Source organism: Nicotiana tabacum, chromosome 9 (assembly GCF_000715075.1).
Source record: "Nicotiana tabacum cultivar K326 chromosome 9, ASM71507v2, whole genome shotgun sequence".
NCBI lineage: Eukaryota > Viridiplantae > Streptophyta > Magnoliopsida > Solanales > Solanaceae > Nicotiana > Nicotiana tabacum.
The window spans coordinates 91,300,095-91,312,680 of record NC_134088.1 but is presented as its reverse complement, the minus strand read 5'-3'; the positions used below and the strand labels follow the sequence as shown (position 1 = coordinate 91,312,680).

The 12,586-nt window shown below is 35.8% G+C and overlaps 3 protein-coding genes across 3 annotated transcripts; 2 read left to right on the top strand and 1 right to left on the bottom strand.

Annotated features, from left to right (window-relative positions):
- Window positions 1-213: 213 nt before the first annotated feature.
- On the bottom strand, window positions 214-4,325 carry LOC107812114 (cytokinin hydroxylase). Its single transcript, XM_016637145.2, has 4 exons — window positions 3,969-4,325; window positions 3,243-3,472; window positions 1,147-1,773; window positions 214-891 (listed from the first exon to the last, which is right to left on the bottom strand). The coding sequence occupies exons 1-4, from the start codon at window positions 4,252-4,254 to the stop codon at window positions 463-465; spliced, it is 1,572 nt and encodes a 523-aa protein (XP_016492631.1). The 5' UTR covers window positions 4,255-4,325; the 3' UTR covers window positions 214-462.
- Window positions 4,326-6,835: 2,510 nt separating this feature from the next.
- Window positions 6,836-7,323, top strand: LOC142164025 (uncharacterized). Its single transcript, XM_075221188.1, has 2 exons — window positions 6,836-7,157; window positions 7,268-7,323. The coding sequence occupies exons 1-2, from the start codon at window positions 6,836-6,838 to the stop codon at window positions 7,321-7,323; spliced, it is 378 nt and encodes a 125-aa protein (XP_075077289.1).
- A 348-nt stretch (window positions 7,324-7,671) lies between these two features.
- LOC142164024 (uncharacterized) lies at window positions 7,672-11,066 on the top strand. Its single transcript, XM_075221187.1, has 3 exons — window positions 7,672-7,818; window positions 8,019-8,387; window positions 11,028-11,066. The coding sequence occupies exons 1-3, from the start codon at window positions 7,672-7,674 to the stop codon at window positions 11,064-11,066; spliced, it is 555 nt and encodes a 184-aa protein (XP_075077288.1).
- The last annotated feature ends 1,520 nt before the right edge of the window (window positions 11,067-12,586 follow it).

Here is a 12,586-nt window from a genome sequence, read left to right as displayed (position 1 = left end):
CTAACAAACTCCTTCTGAGCTAAGCACTTCTTTTCTTCCTCTTCTTAATAGACAAACCAAAGCTGTTCAATCATCAATCCTTACATTACAGTGCTGTTCTGTCCACTCTATTCGCATATCGTTGGAATTCACCTCTGAAATGCCGTCCTCCATAATCCATTTGCAATATCTTCTCCAAACAATCTTTCCTCAAAAACGCTTTTATTTCAATTATACATTTATTTGATTATGACTTGAAGCATACAACAATTACGCCCCAATCCCGAACAAGTTGGGATCGGCTATATGAATCCTCACTTTTCCATTTGAGTACGACTAAAGAAAGTACAAATGAGAACATAAAGAAAATTGAGAGAGAAACATATCTCAACATCTTAAAGTGTAGCTGGCTATTAGTAGGAGTATTTTTTTTTTCTTTGATGGTAAGCAATCATGAAAAGAGTAATTATTGTAGTAATTAATTTAAAGGGGTCGGATTATAAGAGGCAATCCATGTGTGGGCCTAAGAGAAAGCAGGATAGAAGGGCAATGCTTATAGTTTGGGGAGATGGAGAAAGAGAACCTAGTCAAGATTAAGGACAACACAATCTTGTACTCCATGAGAAACAAATTCTTGCCAATGCACATTCTTCCTCCAAAACCAAAAGGCAAGAATCCCATTTTGTGTTTGCATCCACCATAAACGTCATCTTTAAACCTTTCTGGTTTGAATTCGTTAACGTCTTCACCCCAAAGCTGCTTGTCGTGGTGCATTGACACCACATCAATCCATATATTTGTTCCTTTAGGAATGACTACATTATTGTCCACTTGAATATCATCTTTAGCTTGTCTCTGTACATTTGGTGCTGGTGAATATAGTCTTAGCACTTCGTTCATCACCCATCCCATCTGCATTATTAACAAACATTTCAATAGTTCAATAGCGATGCAGTATAGGTTACATAATTGAAACAAGCAAACTATGAACGTCTTTATTCCATTCGTTTATGATAAATACCAGGAATACTCTTAAAGATGATGGTTTTTAAACATTCCTAGTCCCATGCTCCCAGTTTTATTGTAAACTTGTTGGTGTCTGATTCAATTTATTAAAGCTGCTCGTTTGAGTTTCAAAAAGAGAAAAAAAGAGGACAATGGGATTACCTTTCTGAGAGCATTAAGCCTTGTAACATCAATTTCACCTACTCCAAACACTTGTTTGATTTCCTCTCTGAGCTGAGTTTGCCATTCAGGATGCAAGGCCAGAAGCAACATAGTCCAGGTGAGTGCCAAGGCAGAGGTCTCATGACCTCCAATGAAAATCGTCTTACACTCATCCACCAATTCCCTTGTACTTAACGTCTTTCCAAGTCGGCAATCCATGCCATTAGCACTCTCATCTAGCATTAACAGACTCAGAAGATCATGTTGAGAATATTGATTTTTGTCCATCTTTTTTCGAGCTTCAATGATCGACACAAGGAGAGCGTCAATCTCTTTCCCGAGTTTCTTGGCTTTCAACGCCTCTTTATGATATATCAGGTTCCCATATGGTACTCCAACAAAACGTATGGACTTGAAAAGAGCGATTTGCAGTGTTCTTAATTTATCAAACACTTTCCCCCCGTTTTCGTAGTTGATTCCAAAGGTTGTTTTCGCAATGATTTCACCCGCTGTGCTTGTGATTTCCTTTTCGACTTCGATCTCGATTTCTTTCTTCCCTGAGTATATGAGGTCCGCCCACCGGTCTAGCATATTTGTGGCCGACTCCGCCATTAAGTTTGTCATACCCTGTCAACCATGTTTAGTGGTGCTTATGTTGTTAGTGAATATTATGGTCTTTTAACAATATTATTTTTGATGATGAATAATAAATTTTGATTTTGAAAGAACACGCTCATTACAATATAATTTAACTGGGTGCAATTTATCATGTTTTTTTTAATGACCGAATTATGTTAATATATTTCACACGAGCATACTACCTGAGTACCTGAGAATGGTGTCAGAAGGTACTGATACGGTGATACGCATACCGTGTAGTCAGAGATGAATGTTAAGTCATTTAATATAGTACTTTCAGCGTCGAGTAAATTTATGTACAAAATTTACTATTAAACTTGCAACAACTAATAGATCTGAATCACACTTTTAAAAATACAATAAATTTAATATTAAATACCTTAAAAATTGAACTCATAAGTTAAAATAAGAAACTTTTACTTGGAATTTTAAGTCGTTGTATTTTGTTTTTGTTTCAATTATTAGCATTACGATCACATATCAGCTGAGGCAGTGGTGCAAAACGCATGGCTTTGGATCGAAGTCCCTCTGTATTATCTCGAGTATTGGTGAGAGAAAAAAACCAAAAGACCAAAAGAAAATCCCTATCTCTCTATACAATACAAATCTTTGATCTTTCTTCGCGATCGAGAGTCGCGACTCAATCATCCACTTTCAATATTGTCCTCTTGCTATGTCTGGGTCACATCAATCAATTCGAGTTTTAAAAATATTTGACTTTAATTTGGATGAAATTTTCCTACTTGATTAGTGAATGTCTATAAGTGAAAGGTAAGTTTTATTAAACAATAATAAGATCGGTACATATGATAATGAATCTTGGGCTGCTAAAATTTTACATACCCACAAAATTAGCGTTGCAGAAATACGGATACTAAGATGGGTGTGCGGTCATATAAGATTTAGATAAGATTAAATCACATTTTTTAGAAGGTGCAAGCAGCACTCATTGAGGATAAAATGAGAGAAGGTTGTTTGAGATGGTTTTGTCATTCTTCCATCGCCCTATAGAAGCATTGGTACGTAGGTATGAAACTATGGTGAGTGACGATGTTAAGAGGGGACAAGGTGGACCTAAAATCAGATGGAAGGAAGTTGTATCAAAAGACTTATAAATCCTTGGAATCAATGTTGACTTAACTAAAGATAGGGCACAATGAAAAAAAAAGATTCATGTATTAATACTTAGTAGTTAGAAATTGGCTTTAAATTTATTAGAGAACTTTTACATATTGTTACTATTTTTATTTTAAAAAAATTATTTTCGCTATCACTCTAATTTTATTTTAGCATGATAATAATATGAGTTAGCTTTAAAAAAGAAGTGAAAATTTTATACGCTAACTCTAACTTTGTTTGGGACTGAGACGAACTTGGTGTTATTGTTGTTGATTAGTTTCTTAATTAAGAATCTAAGGAAGTGCCACGAGAGAGACATGGAGAGGAGAGATAGATACCTTCAAGCTGGCAGGGGAAAAAGCAGGATTAATAACATGCCTGTGATTAACCCACTTATCCCCTTCCACCATAACAAGGCCATTCCCAAACAAGGGGTCTCTATCCCTCTTAAATACTCTTGGCTTTCCCCAACTTTTGCCCATTACAACCGCTGACATCTTCTTTATAAATTCAGGATCTGCTATGTACAGAAATGGCTCTGTTCCTAGCCAGTAGATAAATACGTTACCTACAAGAAGTAAAGGCATATTGGATCATTTACATGTCATACACTGTGCAAATATAAAAAATACAACTTAGATTCTGCGTCCACTCAAACACTAACAACAACAATAACTAATTCAGTATAATTCCACAAGTGGAATATGAAAAGGATAGTGTGCACGCAGACTTTGCTCCTACCTTGTAGGAATGGGTCGTGGGAGTTGGGAGTTAAGTGGTTCGGGGTGGGGGTGGGATGGGGTGGTTTTTGAGGGGTGGGTTGGGGTAGTAGGGGTTGATGGGGATGGGGAATAGAGTGAGGTTGGTTAAAAAAGAGTTTTGGGTAAACATTTTTCTCCAATTGAAGAAAAATGAGGTCACGAGGAGAATGATTTTATTTAAGCCAATCAAACATGTAAAAACTGAAAATTATTTCCTACGTACCAAACACTCCCTATATGTAAAATGAAACTTATGGAGTATTCTTTATCAAGATAATGTGTTGAATAATGATGCAAGCTTACCATGCAACTTCTGCCACCGAGCATAGTATGGGAATGCAAATGAATGAATGTCATGATTGCTAATGCTCAAAGAAGGAGAAACTGTCTTCTTCAACTCCTTCTTCATGTCATTTATATTTCCAAGAGGGAAAATTGGAGCTGGTCCGTCAAATCCATTTGTCCTAAGCTTTCTATACCTCAGCTTAGGCAAAATCCAACAAGAATATATTACTTTCCCTAGCATAAACAAAAGAATGGCAGCCATGCTTATCAAGCTAAGAACTTGAGAAAACTGGACGAATTCCATTCTCTCTCTCCCTCTCTCTCAGTTATTAAGTTTGGTGAATTATTTATAGAACTTTCCTTTTATGGATTACGGAGAAATTTGATGGGTATTTATAGAAGGGGTAGTTTGAAGAGCCCACAAGAATCTCAGCGGTGTGAACAGTTGACTTACAAAAGAACTTTGCCACTCATAATGTTTTTGAACATGTGTAATTATACGTTATACGCTTGTCCTTGATATAACTTTGCGCTTCAAAAGGAGGATCACATTCTCTATTGACTTTGTCATCTTTTCACACAATTGATATTAAGGAGGCTCATTTTAGATATACTTGGGGGTGAACTGAGTGTAGTTTTTTCTTTTTTATCTCTGACTATGTTTATAACTTAAAATATGTTACTATAAAGATATTTTACAAGCACTGTTACATGCTTTTTTCGATTAATTTGTGAATATATTTGTCCTATCAAATATTGCGGCGATACGTATAAAAAAGTTAAAAGATGAGGAACCCCTTTTCTATTTCTTTTCTTGTTTATTATTTAATCGATATTCGGGTACACATATCAATTGAATTGATCAAAGTTTTCCAGAATATATAAGAATCATTTGAATCAGATTTTACCATATTAATATAGGTATAACCCACATACAATAGTTCTATATAAAAATTTCAATTAAACAAATACCTTGAAAACACATACTTCCTTTATTTTTATTTTTGTGATACTATTTTCTTTTTAGTCGATCAGAAACATATTTCTATATTTTGTTATTCTTAATGATATGTCCTCGCACTATAAAATTACTGTAATCATGTTTAAGATCATAAGTTTTAATTTTTTTTATTCTTAAATTTTGCGTTTATTCAAATAAATTTAAACATAATATGAAGCTAAGGAAGTATATAATAAGTGGGTTTAATATTTATGTATGTTACGTTGGTGAAATGTGAATGGTCTTGAGACTCTTGAGCCAGCAACAAAAGGGAGGATTCGACTCGTTGCAATTTGGGCTGAATAATTATCATGTCACAAATTGAACTGTAGTGTGACGGATTTTGAAATTGGGATTTTTTCATTCCTATACACTATATGAAACTTTATTATCAAAAATATTCATCTTTACTTAATTACCCGGCCCAAACACGTTTTGCCTAAAAATTCTATACAATTATTTAAACTAGAATCCTTTCTGCAGTAGCATTCCTTTTTTAGAAGCGGGATTTTGGGATAGCGTAGGATTCTACCGAGATTTTTGCAACGCAATAATCGCAATGAATTAAGCTTGCAATTAAGCCGTTTTTCTCACTATTCCAATACTCTGCTTTTCTCTGTCTATTCTGGTTTCACAACCATAAGCGAATCAATTATCTACAATTGTATTGAATTTCGCGAAATAATGTCGAAAATAACTATTATACTTTAGCTAAATGATAATTGGGATAGCTTTGGGAGATACAGAGATTTTAATGTTGACGGAATTGTAGTCAGCGAAGATTTAAATTATAGTAAATTGAATTCTGCAATCGCAGAGCATCTAATGATCGATACATCAGAAAAAATCATCGAAATCAAATACATTGTCAACGACCATTGTCCTCCAATGAAAATTCGGAACGATATGGGAATTCGAGTATACATGGAGACGAAAAAGAAAAACAAAAGTTTAGGAATGTATCCGCTATGTATAACAATGCGTGATTTCAATTTGGAATGCAATATCTCTAATTCGAACACAATTGCAGGTTTGCTCTATTATATCAGTGGTGATGTTTGTTTATATTTCATGCATTCTTCACTTTTTCTACAATATTGCTACAAAAAAATTATATAACAAGTGTAGTTCAACTGTTATAAATATAGAAGTATTGAATTTCACGTGTTCTACAATTTTACTACAAACTATCTACAATATATGTCAGAACTGTAGTTAGCTTTAATTGATTGCAGGTTCATCTGGAACACTGAAGTTGATTGATATGCCAACATTTCCGGCGATAGTGGAATATGAAAGTATCATCATAACAGAACATACGCCAAGTGTTATTGAAGTAGGCCAAGTATAAAAAGACATGCAAACAATTGCCAGTGCAATGACGCATTATTCTGTCATGAGCAAGTTCCAATTTAGGGTGAAAAGGTCTAGTGCTAGAAGATAGGAACAATTCAATGGTCAAAAATCATATCTTTGTTTAATTTGTAGTTTATTTGTATTTTTTTCTATAGTTTGAAATATCAATGTATACAAATTGTAGATAATTTGTAGTTTTTTTGTATATAAATTGTTAAATATAAGATTTTTATGGTTAAACAACCTATTTTTTATAGCTACATTTTTCATAACATTCTTTAGATTGTTTTTATTCTGTAGCTACTGCCTGGTATGTGTTAGGGACAATTGTACATGGCACTTCAAGTCCACTAGCATAAATGATTCAGCATTGTTCAAGGTTCAAAAATTCAACAGCTTGCACACATGCTCTTTGATGGACAATACATACATACAACGCAAACCTACTGCCATGATAGTTGATAGCATGGTTATACCAAAATATGCGGATCCTAAGATAATTTACACACTAAAAAACATATAAACTGATATGTTGTCTGAACACGACGTGAACTTAACATACATGCAAGCTTGGAGAGCAAAGAAAAAGGCTTTGAAATTTTTGAGAGGTCATCCTGTTGACTCCTACAGTCAATTGCCTAGTTATTTGTATATTCTGGAGAAGACTTATCCGGGGTCAGTAGTTAAATTGCAGAAGACTGACGATGACTGTTTCTTGTACGCATTTGTTGCGCTTAGTATGTCAATCAAGGGTTTGAAATATTGTAGGCCAGTTGTAGTAGTTGATGGGACCTTCTTGAAGTCGGCATATAGGGGAATAATGCTAACATCTAGCACAATGGATGCAGCAGGTATTGTAGATTTATTGTAGAAATATTATTGTAAATTTGTTTTTTGTATGTATTTTTTTTCCTCTACAATTTTATTATGGAAATTGAATGTTTTTTGCCACATATGATAGGTATCATATTACCACTAGCATACACTGTTGTTGATTTAGAAAATGACGCATCATGAGAGTTGGTTTTTGAGCAATTCAAACATGCATATGGTGAAAAACCAAATATGTGTGTTGTTTCAGACCGGAATGAGAGTATATTGTAGACAACATCTATTATTTATACCGTCATGCCACATTATGCTTGTATGTGGAATATTTGGACAAATATAAGGTCAAAGTTCAAGAAAGGTCATCTAAAGTTAAGCGAATTGTACTTTGCCACAACACGATGATACACGCTTGATGAATTTAATGAAAGAATGTCAAAGATTGAAAAAATCGACACATGTGTTAAAGCATACCTATACGATATTGGCTATCACAGATGGTCTCGAGTACATGCTACGGTGAACAAAACTTGGACGATGTCATCAAACATTGCAGAGTCATTGAATACGGTAACAAGAGATGCAAGAGAGCTGCCGATAGTAGAACTATTAGAGTACATGAGGACTCTTCTTGAACATTGGATTAATGAAAAGTTATTGAAAGCAAAGGGTACATTCACATACGTTGGAAAAAAATACAACAAAGAGTTGGAGGACAACATGACATTATCGTAGAAGCTGAGAGTAAGCTATATCCAATAACATCGGATCAATTATTCCATCAAACTAAATACATACAGTCATTGTAGATAAAATGTTGAATAATTGTAGTTATTTTGTATATGTTTCTGACAAGTTGTTGTGTGTTTGTAATGAAATTGTAGGTGAGGGCTTCAACAGATCACATCCATACAGTGATAGATGGTGTGAAGCGCTATATTGTTTGTCTTCAAAACAAGAGATGTAGTTGTGGACAATTCCAGCTTGATGAACTTCCTTGTGCACATGCTTTGGTGGCTTTAACGCATAGGAATGAGTCTTATGAAAACTATTGTTCTCCTTATTACACGAGGGAGAGCCTCTTGCATACTTATGAAATACCAGTAGACTCGTTGCCTGATGAAAGCAAATGGAATGTGCCACAACATATAGCTGAAGAAGTTGTAATGCCACCTACCGGGAAAAGACAGCCAGGAAGACCTCAAAAACAAATATACAAACCATATGATGAAGTAAATGCAAAGAAATACAAGGTTTCATGTAACACCCCGAAAATATTTCTAAGTATTTTAAGACCATTAAGAAGATTGGCGGGTGCTAATTATATCAATTCGAGTATGAACAAGACTGGTAATATAATAATATCAATTGATCATGATAATATATGTATGAGGTGCATTAATAATGGTTTAGGGTCTAAGAAGATCCCTAAGGCTAAGTCAAGTTGAAAATTATATGATGGGATAAAGTTTCAAGTGAGTTTGCACAGGATTTACTTTCAAACAAGCATAACTCTCAATATATGAAGCTTTATACGGTGTATAACCTATAAAATTAATGCCCTTTGAGTCTAGTTTGCAACGCATCAAACCGTTCATTATTTGGATATGTATACAGAAGGTTATGGCCATTTTACTGGACCTGCGTCATATGCGCGCCCAGATGCACGGCCGCGCATATTTGAGAGTTTCTGCCTCAGGTGCACGGCCAATGCGTGACCGTGCACGTAGGAGCTCATTTAATACCCCAAGGTCGGGTAGGGAGAAGGGTTAAATCATTTTGAGCTAAAATCTGACATTATAGAGAGAGGCGAGAGCATTTTAGAGAGAGAAAGTGAAGACTTAGTCATTTATCCATCAATTCTTGTTCAAGGTTTGAAGATTTCACAAGGATCTTGCTAGGGCTTCAAAGAGGTAAGAATTTCTTTCCCCAATTCTTCAATTTCGGGTTTGGAGTAAAAATGGATAATTAAAAGTATGATTCTTGAGTGTTAGAGTATTATATATACATACATATACCAATAAGGTTTATGGAAAGATTATTGAGTTCAAATGGGTAAAGATTGGGTTGAAAATGGTAGAAATCTTCATAGACTTTAATTGAAGATTTGAGGGCCGAGTTGATGTCGGAATTTGGTGAAATTTCTATGGTTGGACTCGTGGTTGGATGGGCATTCATATTTTGTAACTTTTGTCGGGTTCCGAGACGAGGGCTCCACTATTGAATTTTGAGTTAATTTCAAATTTTTATTGTGAAATTTAGCATTTTCATATGGAATTGATTCCTATACCTCGTGTTGATTGTATCGAATTATTTTGACTAAGATTCGAGGCGTTCGGAGGCCGAATCGCGAGGAAAAAGCTTTTTGAAATAAAGAATTGCTCGGATTGAGGTAAGTAACACTTCTAAACTTGGTTCTGAGGGTATGAATCCCCGAAATTTGGTATGATATAAATTGTTTGGAGGTGACACATACGATAGGTGATGAGCATGTAGACGTGCACCATATAAATCGTGTCTTGAATAAATCCTATGCAGTTGTAAAATTAATGAATCATGTTAATATCCAAATATTCTCCTCATGTTAGGAAATTGAGCTGAGACTCTTATTAATTATCGTGTTTAGGCTATGTGCCAATATTTTGTGACCCATGGGGTCGTGTTGCTGTTGAATTAATTATTTCAAAAATATACTTTTCACACTCAGTAATATTTGTCCATTGTGAGGATATTTATGGGATTGAGTTGCGCGACGCAGCAAGCCATATTGGCTTTATACATTAGTATTATATGGATCGGGGCTGACTGCCTGCAACACGCCTTATATGCTTTATTATTATACAGATCGGGACTGCCCGCCTGTAGTAGGCCATATCAGCCTTTATATAGCGCTTGGGATGAAGGAGCCCCTCCGAGAGTCTGCACACACCCCTAGTGAGCGCGGTTGATATACGACGCTTGGGCTGAAGAAGCCCCTGCGGAGTCTGCACACACCCCCAGTGAGAACGAATGATTATATATATATTGAGGGATGGATCTTCCTCGGGTATGGATCTTATCCGAAGCCTTTATATTGAGGGATGGATCTTCCCTGGGTATGGATCTTGCCCGAAGCATTTATATTGAGGGATGAATTTTTCCTGGACATGGATCTTGTCCGAATCATTGATATTTGGGGATGGATCTTCCCCTGGGCTGGATTGGCCTTATACAGTACTGAGTGACTGACTGTCAGTTGATGGATATACATATATATTTGGGATGGATCTTCCCTGGGTTAGATTGGCCTTATACAGTACTGAGTGACTGACTGTCAGTTGATGGATATACATATATATTTGAGATGGATCTTCCATGGGCTGGATTGGCCTTATACAATACTGATTGACTGAGTGTCAGTTGATGGATATACATATATATATTTGGGATGGATCTTCCCTGGGCTGGATTGGTCATATACAGCACTGAGTAATTGAGTATTTTAGATTATGAGTATATGGAGTTTTCACTAAGGTGCACCACATACAGTATGTACATTGGCATGTAGATACAAATATGTCATATTCTTCATATCATGCAGTATTGATTTATTTCATTTGTACTGAGTTTAATTGTTAAATTTGAAAGTATATCTACATTTTATACCATTATTTATACTGGATTGTATCTGCGGAGCTCGTCATTGCTTTCAGTCCAGAGGTTAGTCTTGTTACTTATTGAGTTAGTTGTACTCATACTACACTCTGCACCTCGTGTGCAGATCCAGGTGCTTTCGGACACGGAGATTGTTAGATTTCAGAGTACTATCAGTTGAAGACTATCAAGGTAGCTGTTTGGCGTCCACTGACCTTGTTTCTCTTTCCTTCAGTTATTGTACTGTTCTATATTTTCAGACAGTGATTTTTATTAGTCAGACATTATATTCATATTAGATGCTCATCTACTTAGTGACACCGGATTTTGAGAGTGATATATTTGAAATTTTGAGATGTCTTCTGCTGAATTTAATTATTTTGTTTTTAAATTTAAAAGAAATGGTGGTTTATTGGGAATTTTGGCTTGCCTAGTATTGAGATAGGCGCCATCATGATAGGTGAGATTTTGAGTCGTGACAAGTTGGTATCAGAGCTCTAGGTAACATAGGTCTCACGAGTCATGAGCAGGTTTAGTAGAGTCTTGCGGATCGGTACGGAGGCGTTTGTACTTATATTCGAGAGGCTGCCGAACCCTTAGGAAAAATTTCACTTTCAAGTATTCTATCGTGCGGAATTGATTCGGCTTGAAACATAACTTTTTGAATTCCTTCCACGCATTCGTGTGCGCATATGAGCGCTCAGTATCAGCTGTGCATCACTGGCTTGTGATTCCATGAACGAGGTTCGAGATGTGTATTCTGTATTTTGGTTTTGGGCCAGTCTGGAGGACTTGAGGCCAGGGTTAGACTGCGGCTTAAGCTCAGTAGCTTCAGTTGTAATGTGTACATTTGGTCTCATATGTCCGATAATGTCTCTACGGGTGGAATTTGTGGCTCGATGAGTGGTGGAATGGCTTTGTGATGAGTATGATGTGACTGCGGAATATTTTAAGATGATTTGAATGTGATGAGAAGTATTTCCTTGAAATGTAAAAAGGGCTATTAGGTGCTTGATTTTCGTTTTGATGTGACGTACAATCTCGAGTATGAATGATTTGAAGGATCTTTCAGTTAAATTGTGGGACAAATTAAATTCTCATGTCTTGTTAATGAGTTTGGACTCATAAAGATTAAGTGATTGCGTAGTAATTGCAGCTACGAAAAGGGTATAACGAGATGCCAATTTGAGGCTAAGCAAGTGGGTTATCTCTTACAGAGTAATCTACGTAGGTGTGCTCATTATAATGTTGAGTGGAGAGTTTCTTTTCTACCAGTGGAGTGTATGTGTTGAGATTTGAATTTGAATCTGGTTGAGAAGGTTGACTTGAGTGTCAAGAGAATGAATGCGAACTTAGCGGATGATTGGGGTATTTTATGGTTTGTGTTACCTGAGCTTATGAAGAAGATTCGTTGAACTGGCTGCAATATTATGGCAGTAATAGAGTATGGATATTGTGAGTTATGAAATATTTTGTTCTATGGCTTTGAGCCAAGTGGGGGAGCCTACTATTGATGATTTGATTTCATGATTATGTGTTGTACTGGTTTCAGTTTGAGGCATACATGTGAATCGGTTATGACTTGCAGAGATTGAGATCGAGGATGACTCGGGTAAAGAAATTCCCGAATACAAGTTATATTGCACTTTATGAGTATATATAAAAAAATTATGGAATGATTAAGTTGTTATTTAAAAGATGTAGTGCACACGAAGTATGAATTTGATTGGTAGTATTAAGGCAGGGTTACTTCTTTGAGTGTTGTTGTACTAATGGGGCACGTGGATTTTGGCCCATTTGGGCGGTGTAATGTGGATTT

Coding starts and splice junctions, on each gene's coding strand:
- LOC107812114 (XM_016637145.2), bottom strand. CDS start 4,254: ATGGAATTCGTCCAGTTTTCTCAAGTTCTTAGCTTGATAAGCATGGCT. Junction 3,473..3,968: donor TCGGTGGCAGAAGTTGCATG/GTAAGCTTGCAT, acceptor TACTTCTTGTAG/GTAACGTATTTATCTACTGG. Junction 1,774..3,242: donor TTTCCCCTGCCAGCTTGAAG/GTATCTATCTCT, acceptor CATGGTTGACAG/GGTATGACAAACTTAATGGC.
- LOC142164025 (XM_075221188.1), top strand. CDS start 6,836: ATGTTGTCTGAACACGACGTGAACTTAACATACATGCAAGCTTGGAGA. Junction 7,158..7,267: donor TAGCACAATGGATGCAGCAG/GTATTGTAGATT, acceptor CACATATGATAG/GTATCATATTACCACTAGCA.
- LOC142164024 (XM_075221187.1), top strand. CDS start 7,672: ATGTCATCAAACATTGCAGAGTCATTGAATACGGTAACAAGAGATGCA. Junction 7,819..8,018: donor CAAAGGGTACATTCACATAC/GTTGGAAAAAAA, acceptor ATGAAATTGTAG/GTGAGGGCTTCAACAGATCA. Junction 8,388..11,027: donor TAAATGCAAAGAAATACAAG/GTTTCATGTAAC, acceptor CTATATTTTCAG/ACAGTGATTTTTATTAGTCA.